General features: G+C 37.5%; 1 protein-coding gene across 1 annotated transcript in view; it reads right to left on the reverse strand.

Moving 5' to 3' along the window:
* Window positions 1-12,271, reverse strand: part of CFAP43 (cilia and flagella associated protein 43) — a 42,629-nt gene that overhangs the window by 29,564 nt on the left and 794 nt on the right. The window contains exons 2-6 of the mRNA XM_036386120.2: window positions 10,767-11,020; window positions 9,858-9,954; window positions 6,949-7,116; window positions 5,902-6,052; window positions 1,245-1,395 (exon numbers count right to left, since the gene is read on the reverse strand). Of these exons, the coding sequence (XP_036242013.1) occupies window positions 1,245-1,395; window positions 5,902-6,052; window positions 6,949-7,116; window positions 9,858-9,954; window positions 10,767-11,020 (821 nt within the window). The remainder of the gene's footprint in view (window positions 1-1,244; window positions 1,396-5,901; window positions 6,053-6,948; window positions 7,117-9,857; window positions 9,955-10,766; window positions 11,021-12,271) is intronic.

Below are 12,271 nucleotides of genomic sequence, written 5' to 3' on the forward strand. Positions count from 1 at the left end.
ATTGAGGAAGCACATTTCTGTTATTCAGTTTACAGCTGTAACAAGGAGATAACATGGACTTGGTGTGGAGAGTGGCTCACATGCAGATTTATCTTCCTTCTAGTACCAAGTTATGGTATTCTTATTTCTAACAATGATTTAATTTTTTTTATACACTTAAAAGGAAAATTCAGCCACTCTGAAAACAATGCCTAAGTGAAATGTTGTGGCTGCTTATGATTCTGTTTGCAACACCATATCAGGAATTCAGCATGTGCTTAAAGCTGGCCATGTACTTAAGCATTCTGCTAAATAGATATAAATTGCAGTCTGTTTTAAATTAAGCAGAAACTTCAGTATAATATAAATACAAAGCATTTTGTTACACAGTTTTAGGACAGGACACAAAGATGAACACACAGGCCAAGAAAAGGCCCAAATAGCCAATATTCTTGTTGCCTTCTACTCAACTAACAAAACAGTTCTGGTCACACCTCAGGTTTTTATTTCTTGATGCTTTCCAACTCTTGATTTGCTAAATTTAAAAGTCTAATAGTTTTAAAAAGAGAAATAATGCTGGTTTGTTAGATTGTTTTAAAAGTAGCCTTCCATTTTGGTGTTAACTATCAAAAATGTAGTCAGGGTACTTGCTGCAGCTTAAAAAATCATGTGCTATACGTAAACAGAAGAAAATAAGATTACCAGGAGATGATCTATTACAACTAATTCAGTGTTTGTTAGGGAAACAGCTCTATGTTAGGGAAAAGTATATTCCAGCACTCCACCTAGCCCTGACCAAAGTGTGAACGTCATGTGCACCATAGGACTGACACCTTCCATCCCATCAAAGGATGATGGGGTACAGATTGCCTAAGGAACAATTTTTGCTGGCTGTGTCTCAGCATCCTCCATTTAGGAGCCCTCTTAATGGGCACAGAAGGGTAGTGGCACTTAGCAGAGGAGACACCTCAGGATTCCTGGAAACACAGTTAATTTAATAAATTTTGATGTATTTACAGTTTTTGGGGGTTTTTTGGGGTTTTTTAATGAAGAAAAATGAAAGTCAGTTATTGGCTGTTAAAAACACCCCACAGAATCTCAAAAGACATTCTCATATGTTTACTCTACTAATAAAAAAAGGGTTCTACAAAACAGCTTTATAATTTCTGTAAGGTACCCAATAGAAGAACAGAAGAAAGCACAAAAAGCTTTCACCTATGTACTTTCTTCCCTGCTTGAATGAAACACACTCAGCTATTTCTTACCAGGTGGAGATTTTTGTTGAAGAACAGAAACACTGTATTGCTCAGCATCAATTGCCAAAACATATCCTTCTTTACAGCCCATGTATATTTCTGAGGCTGCAGTCCAGCAGTGGGCAGTAGGATGCACTGAAGTTTTAATACAATTTCTAGGCTTCAGCATGAAAATAAACAAGTTCAATCAACAATGGACAAATATCTGGACAAGCTGTTACATACATTTCAAGATAAGAAAAAAAAATCATTACCTCATAGAGTCTGACATCATGTTTAAATCAGCATTATTTTATTCAGTCATCCCTTCACTGAAGCCAGTAACTTGACAGAGAACATTCTCCACAAAAGTCTATGTCTGGAGACTGTGGTGGTGAACTCACTTCTCCCTCTAGACACTTGTTTAAATGATGAATTATATTTTCAATTAAAAACTATATATTTTTAAATTTGCATTTATCTGGATTTATTCTCCAGCAATTGCATCTGTTACAATTTTATCTCTAGCTTGGAAATCCCTCCAGTATCTTCCCTATGCTCACAAAGATACTGACCTACCATAACAAGGGCATTTCCCAAAGTTTTAATGATAGAATTATGATAAAATTCAATACACTGAGCCCCTAGAGGGTTCTTTAAATGTCAGAAGGGCACTAGAAGCCCCAATTTAAATGGTTACTTATTATGACCTCACCACAACAAATGCCTTTCAAACTGCTTTTTGGAATATTCTTCCACTTTATAGCCAAAATGTGAACATGTGGTTCTTGCATACCTGGCAGTACTAAAACACATTTTGTTTGAATAGCTTATCTTATTGTAGAATCCAAATTGCTCTGTAAAACAGCTTTGTCAACCTTTGTGTCATCTGCAAATAAGTGCTAGAAATATCCCTGACCTGGACTTCCCATGTGCCTTGAATTTCATTTTGCTAAAATAACTCTCATAAATCTGTCCTTCATAAAACAGGAAGAACAGAACTTCTCCAGCAAATATTATTAAAGACAGAGTGGCCTGCTCAGATACAACAGTAACAGAGGTCATAAAAATACCATGACAGAAAGAACCAGATTAAAGAGAATTCAGGGAGGGTAAGAGGGGGACAAAAGACAAGAAAACTTTGGGAGAACATTTAAGAGAGAGGATTTAAAGCACCATGCATGTGTGCAGAAGTGGTGAGGATCACTAAACAATATGATGGATGAAAAAAAAGAAGGTTCTATGTATGATTCTGTAAAAAACCTGCTGTCTCACTAGAGGTTCTATAAAAAGAGAAAATATGGATGGACTTGTGATGAAAGCATAGGACAGATATCCATAAGTACCTATATTTCATTAGCAAAATATACCAAGCCCTTGTTATATGATTCTGGGTAAGTAACTTACATTCTATTTATTTATGCCTACTAAGCATTTTTAGTTTCTCAGGGGAAAAATGTTACAGGAATAAAGTATATTAATATTTACTTTATAAATCAGATATGGCTGACAGTAACAAATTTATAGCAAATAGGGCTTTACATCACCCAGAAGAACATCTAATATAGGCATTTTCACTGATTTTATAAGGCTTGAACATCACAAATCTTTGGGAAGGTTGTAACTGAACTTCTGCAAAACAGAAGCTTTCTGGGTAAACACAATTTCTGCAGTGTTCCTTTGTATCTTCTGCCATGACTGCCTTTACACATAAAAATATGCTAAGCCTAGGATGAGATTATGTAAATCCCCAACCAGGTTGCTTCTTGGACTGTACAATAGTTCAATGGTGCATAATAATAGTAATAGTAATAGTAATAGTAATAGCAATAGCAATAGCAATAATAATGCTGTCTTTCTTTGACTTCTCACTTTTTGAGTAGCACCTCATCAGGGGAAAAAAATCCATGATGGATCCTTGCCACAAAAAGTTTTATAAAAAGACAATGGAATAAAATTGGTGCTAGAGATGAAATGGATTCAAGTGGGCTTGACTGTCCCACTCTGCGCTGCACTGGGGCTGCCTCACCTTGAATATTGTGAGCAGTTTTGGTCACTGCAATATAACAAGGATAATAAACTATTAGAGAGTATCCAAAGGAGGGCTAGGAAGATATTTAAGGCTCTAGAGGGGGAGCTGTATAAAGAGCAGCTGAAGTCACTCGGTCTTTTCAGCCTGGAGAAGGAGACAGAGGGGAGACCTCACTACAGGTACAACTCCCTTGTGAGGGCAAGAGCAGGGCCAGACACTGATCTCTGCTCTGTGGTGACAGTGACAGGACCAGAGGGAATGGCCTGTACCAGGGAAGGTTTAGGTTGGACATTAGAGAAAGATTCTTCACCAGAGGCTGGCTGGGCATTGGAAGAGGCTCCCCAGGAGGAGGTCACAGCACCAAGGCCTACAGAGTTCAAGAAGTGTTTGGACAACACTCTCAGGGTGACTCCTGGGGATGGTCCTGAGCAGGGCCAGGAGTTGGACTCGATGATCCTTGTAGGGTCCTTCCAACCCAGCACATTCTGTGATTCTGTGGTAAAGCACATGTAGAAAACTCTGATCTAGAAAAATCTCATGCAAGGAAGAAAAGGATGGAAAGCTGTGGGATATTTCAATCCTTTCCCTCTGCTGCCCCGCTGTGGTTACACTTGGGTGAATAGCCAGCCTCAGTACGTGGCTCTGGAGCATGGAACACTGACACACCTCCAAGAGGCAAACAAGAACACTGGGCTTGCTTTTCAGTGCTGGGGTGTTGGAAAGAGGTGCTTAACTTGACAGCACAATCACAAGCATGTGATTTCCCTCCAGTGTCAGGGCTTAGAAGATCTAAGAGGGCTCAGTTTTTCTGCTTGGTTAGAGATGGAGTTTATGTGCACAGGCATGCGTGGAGGAGAGAATTAGTGCTGGAAGGCACAATAAATTCAACTCCTAAAAAAAATTACTCAGCTACCATCTCCTGGAGCAAGGTGAAAACATGCCAGAAACAGATTCATTACCTCCCAGTGTTAAACTGTGAGTGTAGAACCTCACAGTTTAGTACACAGGAAACAATATACCACCACCACCATGATAAAAGGGACAAGAGCCTATATTTCTGAAAAAAAACCCATTTCATTACTAAACAACTTCTTCATTACCTACCAATACTGGCAACCAAAATACACCCATCTAAGAAAACTGGACAGTAAATAACTATCAAAATATTAACCATATAATTTGAAAGAAAATGAAATCTTCAATGAAGACTATTAGAACAGTTTACTCTTACTCCAGAAATATTTCTATGGATAAGGAGAACGTAATCACAATGAAGGTGCTAAAAAGAAATCTAGGTTTTTCTGAAGGCAGCTGGGAATGCAAAAACCCTATAGAGATCTCTAGTACATATATCTAGCATGGCTGAAAGCATAAACTTTTCAATGTGGAAAAGCCCCCAACGTGGTTCTGCAAGTTCAGGCATAAGAACTTACCTACCACTATTGCACAGCATGGCATCTATTCAAGGACAAATTCTATTAAGCCCCAAAGACCTAACACAGGAACTGTTTTTTCTCCAATACTTCTTATAATTCACTTTACAGAATAAAGAACAAAGTGGGTTTTGCAGAGTTCATCATCTGCACATGACCTAAGAGGCAGTAAGGCAGAAGAAAACGGCAAGGCCCCAGATGAGCGTATATTATCTTCCCTTTCTATGTTCTAAGTGATCTCAAATATGAACAGTTCACATGTATTTAGAATCAATAAACAATTTTTTTTATAGTTCTTGGTTGATTGTCCTGAAAACCATAGGAAACTAGTTACACAGTTAAAAACCTCTACCATTGTGAAAGCATGAAGCAACAAAAAGATGATGAAGCCAGGAAAACATAATTTCCTGTTTACTTTTTGACTCTACTTTGTACACTAATATAGAACATCCATTTGTCCATTGAGCAGTATACAATGCCAGTGTCATCTTATGCATGCCAGTTTTGGTGTCTCATATACATCACAAGCCACCAAACAGAAATCAATGGTCTTAATCTAAGAAGAGAATCCCAGATTTGCAAACTAAATGTTTTCACACTTCTAGCTGGAAGTCATGTGAAAGTAAATTTCAAACAAAATGAGAAGAGTTTTGAAGCCTCTAAAAAGAGGCACCTCAAGGGAGGATAAAAAGTAAATAATCAAATACAAGTGAGACAAATGGCAAGGTCCAACACTTACAGTGGTATGGGAATGTATTTCAGAAGCAGGGGTTTCTGTCTGGAAAAAAGCCTTCAATGTTTTCATAGCTTGAAATATTTTCAATGTCAAAAAGAAAGCAATCCCAAAGGGAAGTAAGGATATGTGATGGTTACCATCAGTTTAGCATGGGAGTAAGTTTTCAAGTTTTCAGCAGGTCATTTTAGCTTGGGCACAGTTAAATGCTGACACACTTCATACTGCTTCTGGGACAGAGATTCAAACCTCCACTGCACAGATTTATGCTAGGAGCTATGTAAAACATCTCAACACTGCACTATGCAGCAGCATTGTGCCTTCTCAGTCTCCTGGAAAAATGGATTTCAAAAATATTGTTGAGGTAACAGATCCATTTACTGGGTTCTACCTATTTAATAAGCATTAGAATTTTGAATTTATTAACACCTATTTGTATAGAAAATATAATGACTTGCAGTAGTAAAAAGGAAAAAAATCAGTAACTACCACAAAAGTTTCTGCTTCATCTCCTTCCAGTCCAGCAATGGCTGAAATTGGCAAATCAGGGCCATAGTATGGATCATCTTTACGAGAAGGTGGGAAAAACAAATCTTCATGAGGACTCATGGCCCCCTGTTCATCAGGGAGTTCCACAGGGCTGTGAAAAGGCAAAAGACACAGTCTGAGGAGAAGAAATATCAATAGCAACCACTGATGCAAAACTGAGAAGCTGTTTTCAAAATGGGCTTTATTTCAGCAAATTGAATGGAGGGAAGGTGAGTATGCCTATGTATTTACATATGCATTCTGTAATGCTAAAAGGCAAAAACCCTTTGGTATTTTTTTCAGAGCACAAATTAAGGCCTTGTTTATACTTTCATTAGTGTAACTGTGGCAATATGTTGATTACATTAATAGTTAATGAGATTAAACACAGCTGGGAAGCACAGGTTTCATACGTCAACAACTCCAACTTGAGTGGTACATGCTACTTTTCTACAAACCTCAAAACACATTTTGGCATAAATAAATTCTAGTTTTGCTGTGCTCAGTGAATTGCATTGACAGAGGCATGCTCTCTGGACCTGTAAATTAGCGACAGAAGTTGGAAATCACATCGAAAACTGATACAGCTTTTGGTACAATTTGTGATTACAACAAGATATTGTTTAACTATGCTTGTACAAATTGATCTAAATTTGATGCTTTCATAGCTACAAAAGCAATGCTCAACATAGCCATGTACAGAAAAGCAGTCCAGGCACTATCTTTATTCAGTCACACAGCTTTTGATTAACACTGCCAAAGCAGCTGATTAGTATTAGCTTCATGGTGTGCATAATCTGGTCATGTGAGTACTAAGAAATGAAATCATAAATTTAATTCACTTGCTTGACTAGACAGATTTATAGTGGTTGTGATTTAGAAATTACTGACTGCAATACCTAGGTGAACTAAGTGGGACTAAATCCTTTGCAGATAGATGTTGCTAGTCTTTAATTATTAAATTACACTTTTAGATGTTGCTCTTAGCCTGAGGGGTGCTGCACTCACTGTCGTGTGAGGAGATGCTCGTCCTTGCTCCTTTCAACACACCAGATGGTTACAGAGGTCTCAGCAACAAAACACAGCTGCTGCCAATTCATGGGGTTAAAACTCAGAGAGGTTCCTGTTAGCCCTGGCTGAGACTCACTGCACAGGAGGATATTTTCTTGCCAGTTCCTTCATTAAGGAGAATAAAAGAAAATTAAATCCATTAAAGAGGTAAAAAACATTGAAGCCAAAGGTCTGGATGTGATTAGGACTGATGTTCAAGATCCAGTTTGGAAAACAAATACTTTGTCACTGACAAAAAATTTCTGCTGTCAAAACAGTAAGGTCCCCTTGAGAATGAAAAGGATGTAGTTAATTAGCCACACATAAAATTATTACTGCTAGAAAATTATTGAATAACTGACATTTTAGAAACATTATCAGTCACTCTCTTTTGTGAAAAGACCAATGGTCAAGAGAAATGGATTTTTTTGTCATTAGCTCCATCAGCAACAGCTAAAATGGACCCAAACAATTATTCTTCAGCACCCCAGCCTTGCTTTTCCAATCTGTAACATAATGACTGTAGTGCTTGCAGCTGGAAGGTGTGATAATGAGGAAAGAAACCACATTCAGCCTCTGATTATCTATGGATTAATTACCTAGATAATACAGTAATTGTGTTGAGAGTGCAGACATACAAGCTATGGCTGCATTAACTAACTTGGCCAGAAACCAGGGCAGAGATTGTGTGGGACTGTTATGTGTAGCTAACAGAAACCTGGGAATCTGTTTTCTGCTGACTTTTTTTTTTGTCCAGTATAACCTATTTTATGACCTCCTCATCTATTTTTAATATTTTTCAATATTCAGATTAATATCTGCCGGAATTTGCATTTTTAGGTGCTATCCAAGAACTGATTAACAACATTTGAAGAAAATGGTTAAAACCATTTTTTACTTTATTGGACAATCTCTCTGACTGTTAATCTAAATAACATTTATAGCTTTAGTATTTGTCATTATTGCTGAGAGGAGAAATGTAAAATGCATACACTGCTGTAAATAGATTCAGTATAATCCCTTAGCCTGGCTGTAAAAAATTCACTCACAGAAATGATCACAAAGCAAACAATGGTTAACATTTATAGCATATGCAAAATTGGGAATTATTCACACATATGCAGTTGCCCTCATTAAAATTAGAGGAAGCTATAAACTGCAATTCTGACTTTTACAGATATCAGCTTATCTTGCTTTCTAAAGATCTGTCAGCATGCTCTTGTCTCATACCTACCAGATAACGCCAACAGGGTTTTATAGTAGATAATTTACTAAGATCTGAAACTATGGTGAAACATGTATCTGAAAAGGAATCTGACATTAAGTTTCTCCTTTGAACAGCAAAGAATAAATATTAGAGATAAAATAGCTTTTAGTTATCCACAAGCTCTTTATATTTTGAGACTGACATCTTTCAAAACATCTCTTACACCTCTGATTCCAAACTAGCTGCTTAAAGTACTGGGGCTGTGCAATTGTCATATAGTCATGACATCTAATGCTCTACACTGTGATTTCTGACCTTTATACACACATAAATCATCAATGAATGCACAATATAATCCAATCACAAAAATGAAGGTCCTGATTTCACAGGAAGTGTAAGTAAATTCACACAATTCTGTTCAAATTATTGCACATTCTAAGCTTAATATTCTAATGTAATTATAGTTTGTTACTAAATTCTTTGTGACTTAGGATGGTTTTTATGACAATTACCTGCTGATTGTTGTAACACGCTGATTCAAACTGGTAAAAATTTTTCGACCTGGGAAATTACTACTACTTTAAAGCATTTAAACACTTCTAGGTGTGCCTGGTTTTAAGAATAATCTAGAGAAGTCTTTCAGGATGGTGCATTTTTGTTTAAGAGCACACAATGAACACACTGGACCACATGTGTTACTTCTGCTGTAGGTGACAAGTGTGTCAGCTGTGAGGCCAGTGAGCCTTTGTTGGTTTCCAGTGTGATCTGCACAGACATCCTTCTTGAACTACTGTGTATGATCACAGCAAACATTGTTCTTCTTCAGAAGGGATAAAGAAGGGGCATCTGTAATAGTATCTACTCTCATTACTGAAATTCTGGAATTCCAGAAGTTTCTGCATCTTCACTTGTACAAGAAAAGATCATCAGTAAACTGAGACTATACTGACTATTCCCTACATGTCCTCACTTGCCTCTCTCCTACTCCACCCTCCACATTTATTTTGAAGTGCTCAGACTCCACAGTCAATGGGAGCTTGCTGGCAATGAAGGCAAGAGCAGGACTGTATTTTATAGTACAATTAAAACATTAAATATTCTACCTTTCTGTATCTGCACTGCATTATATAATACTTCACATCAATGAACAGAAAATTATGATCTAACCCAGTGATCCAAGTTTGTGTAATCACTGAGCAAAATTATAAGCCAGAACTAAGATCAAGCAAAAGTAATTAAGAGGACCACTGAACAGTCCAGGGGGACAAACCAGTGCCAATCGGCTTTAGAACCCTTTTCCTCTTTTCAGCAGGCAACTTTCTTCCACAACCAGCATGGTGCTCACCCTCCAACAGTGAACAGATAATTAACTGATGCTGTAGGCTCTGGAAACACTCCAAAAAACAAAATTTGGAAGAAGGTGAAAGATAACTTTGCTACAGCTTACAGCCATTTTGACTAGTGTCTACTAATACTAGAAAATAAACAGCATTTTTGGTACAGAAAGTTTGCAGACAATGATCAGTCAGGAAAAAAAAAAGATTAAGGCAACCAGTATGTGTTCCATATTTGTTAGCTTAATCTATGCTAAAACAGTAGTCACACAAAAATATGAATTAAATACAAATGGTATAAGAGAATTTTGGTTTTTTACTCTTACCATACTGAAAGAACAAACTCTGGGATTGAAGAGTAACTGGCCAGATATGGGCCTTTAAAACTTAATGCAAGTAAGGTATAGTCCAGCTGAGCATCACCTGAAATGTAAAAATAAAGAACATGGTCTTTGATTGTCCCAGACTTTATTTTATAATACCACAGATACTCTTCTCACTTCCTTTATATCCATTTAACTCTTTAAATATTCTTCAGGCCCTTGATTTCTTTGCTTCACTGCAGATTATTCTTTTGATTTGATAATAAAAATGCTCCCTATGTATTACTGCTTGGATTTTTTTCAATTTCCTTTCCAATAATACCTTGAAATTGTAAAGTATTTTTCCCCATGTCCCATGAAATCCTTTGCAGTCATAATTTTATTCAAATACATGAAAAAGCAAGTATCATGATCCTTATTTAAATGGCAAGGGAACTGAAGCATGAATAGGGTAAGCAACTAAACCAAGGAGAGAAATTACATGAAGCAGGCAAAACCATACATTAGATTCTGAACTCCAAAGTTTAACCGCAAGAATCCTCATCCCTCACATCCTGGATTTCTCATCTGGCTTTCAGCAGTCTGCTTGGGAGTCTACTGCAGTATGATTTTATTGCTTATTCTGACTACATTTTCCTAAAACTAATTCCATTTAACTCCTTTTCTTTTCCTTTTAAATTAATGTCATTATGTATGGCCATATTCCTCCCTATCTTAAACCTAAATAAAAGTAGTGCAGTGGAAAATTCCTTGCACTGCTTTCCATGAATCTTTTCATGAGAAAGGACATGTGACAGGGACAAACATCCCTGGTTTTAAAGTCTCATAAAAAGGCCCCACAACTTCAGAAACTGATGATTAAATATTGTTTTAATGAAACGATGATGATGATGAGGGTAACCACATCACTACCTTTTAATTCTGTCAGTTTTCTCAGTTCTGGAAAAGTGTAGATGTGTATGAGGGGATTCAGCTGCCGGTCAGAAAAAGCCACCACCTGGCTGCTGGCACTTGCTGCAAAGGCTCCCACCTGGCCATTCTGGCACTGCACTGCTCTTGTCTTCTTTGTTTCGATGTCCAGGAAGAGGATGTAATTACCACAAGGGTAGCAGACAGTTTGATTGTTGACAAAGGCCAAGCTCTTGTTTGAGAACCCCTGAACCCAACTGCAAACAGAGTAACTGAATGTTAAAACAGGAATCAGACACACATTTCTCAAAATACTGTGCAAAAGGGAATGCCTAAGTTACACTGAACTGATGACTGGGATTCGTCAGACTCATCCTCATACCAGTGTTGCAAAACCACAACAACTAAGATCTGGTATTATGAGTCACTAGTTCACTGTTTCCAAAAACCTACAGTCACAAAATGCACAAAGGACTGGCATAAGAACATGGAGAGATGCTTTTATTTCTTTCAGTTTTCACTAAAAAGAAAGTCAGCCAAGTTCACAGGCTCTGGTTTCACATATCCCTGCAGAGGGTATAACTTTATTTGAAAGAATTGCATGGGTAGGATCTGTACTTGGGACCCAATTGTGTTTGCTTAACCTTTTTGCACTTTCATAGTTCATCTCATACACATAAAATAAAAGATAAAAAGGTACAGCTTCTGTTTAGATGAAGCAAAACAGGAGGACTGTTCTGCTTTAAAGACTCCAGTACTTTAACATGGTAAAACTCTGGAATGTAAACAGGATGTGTTACACAAGGACTGAAATAAATTACTGACAAGAGGACTCTGTTTATGAGCTTACAACATGTCAACAAATTCATAACTGCTAGCAGATGTTTTTACTTTTCAAAAAGTGTGTGGACAAACATCAGGGTGCTCTTACCAAAGGGATTTGCATTTACCACCAAATGAGGATGTCAGTTCAGCCTGCTGGTACCATGGCAGGAAAGCTCCAGCAGTGTAACATATACTCTCTGTGTACAACATTGCTGTTAGCATTCTCCCTTTGAATTATTATTCAGAAACATCCCATCTCTGCTCTTTTTCCAAATTAGAGGATTTGACTGGGAAAGACCATTGTTCTCTGCAATGACCAGAAATATTTTTATGTTTCTTTCACAAACATAAGTCAGTCATAAAATCAGCTCAGTTGCTGATCTGTTGTACTCTTCAGAGAAGATGGTACTAAAGCCTCAGCACTCTCATACTTAGGAATGCCTTAAAATTGCTGGTCTTGAGATAAATTTATTTCCAGCAATAACTTCCCATTATCTTTTCTGAGGAATTTCTTCTCTTGGCTTCTTTTGCTACATTGGAGTCAAGTGGAGCCAGAGAGGAGTGGGAGCCCTGACAATGTGCTTGTGGAGATGAGCTGAAAGCCATGGCAACAGAGGAGACATTTCAGCTGACAATGTTTTTCTGGGCCTTCCTTCATACAAGAACAGGCTGTATGGAGTGCC

This window comes from Molothrus ater, chromosome 8, assembly GCF_012460135.2.
Source record: "Molothrus ater isolate BHLD 08-10-18 breed brown headed cowbird chromosome 8, BPBGC_Mater_1.1, whole genome shotgun sequence".
Classification (NCBI taxonomy): domain Eukaryota; kingdom Metazoa; phylum Chordata; class Aves; order Passeriformes; family Icteridae; genus Molothrus; species Molothrus ater.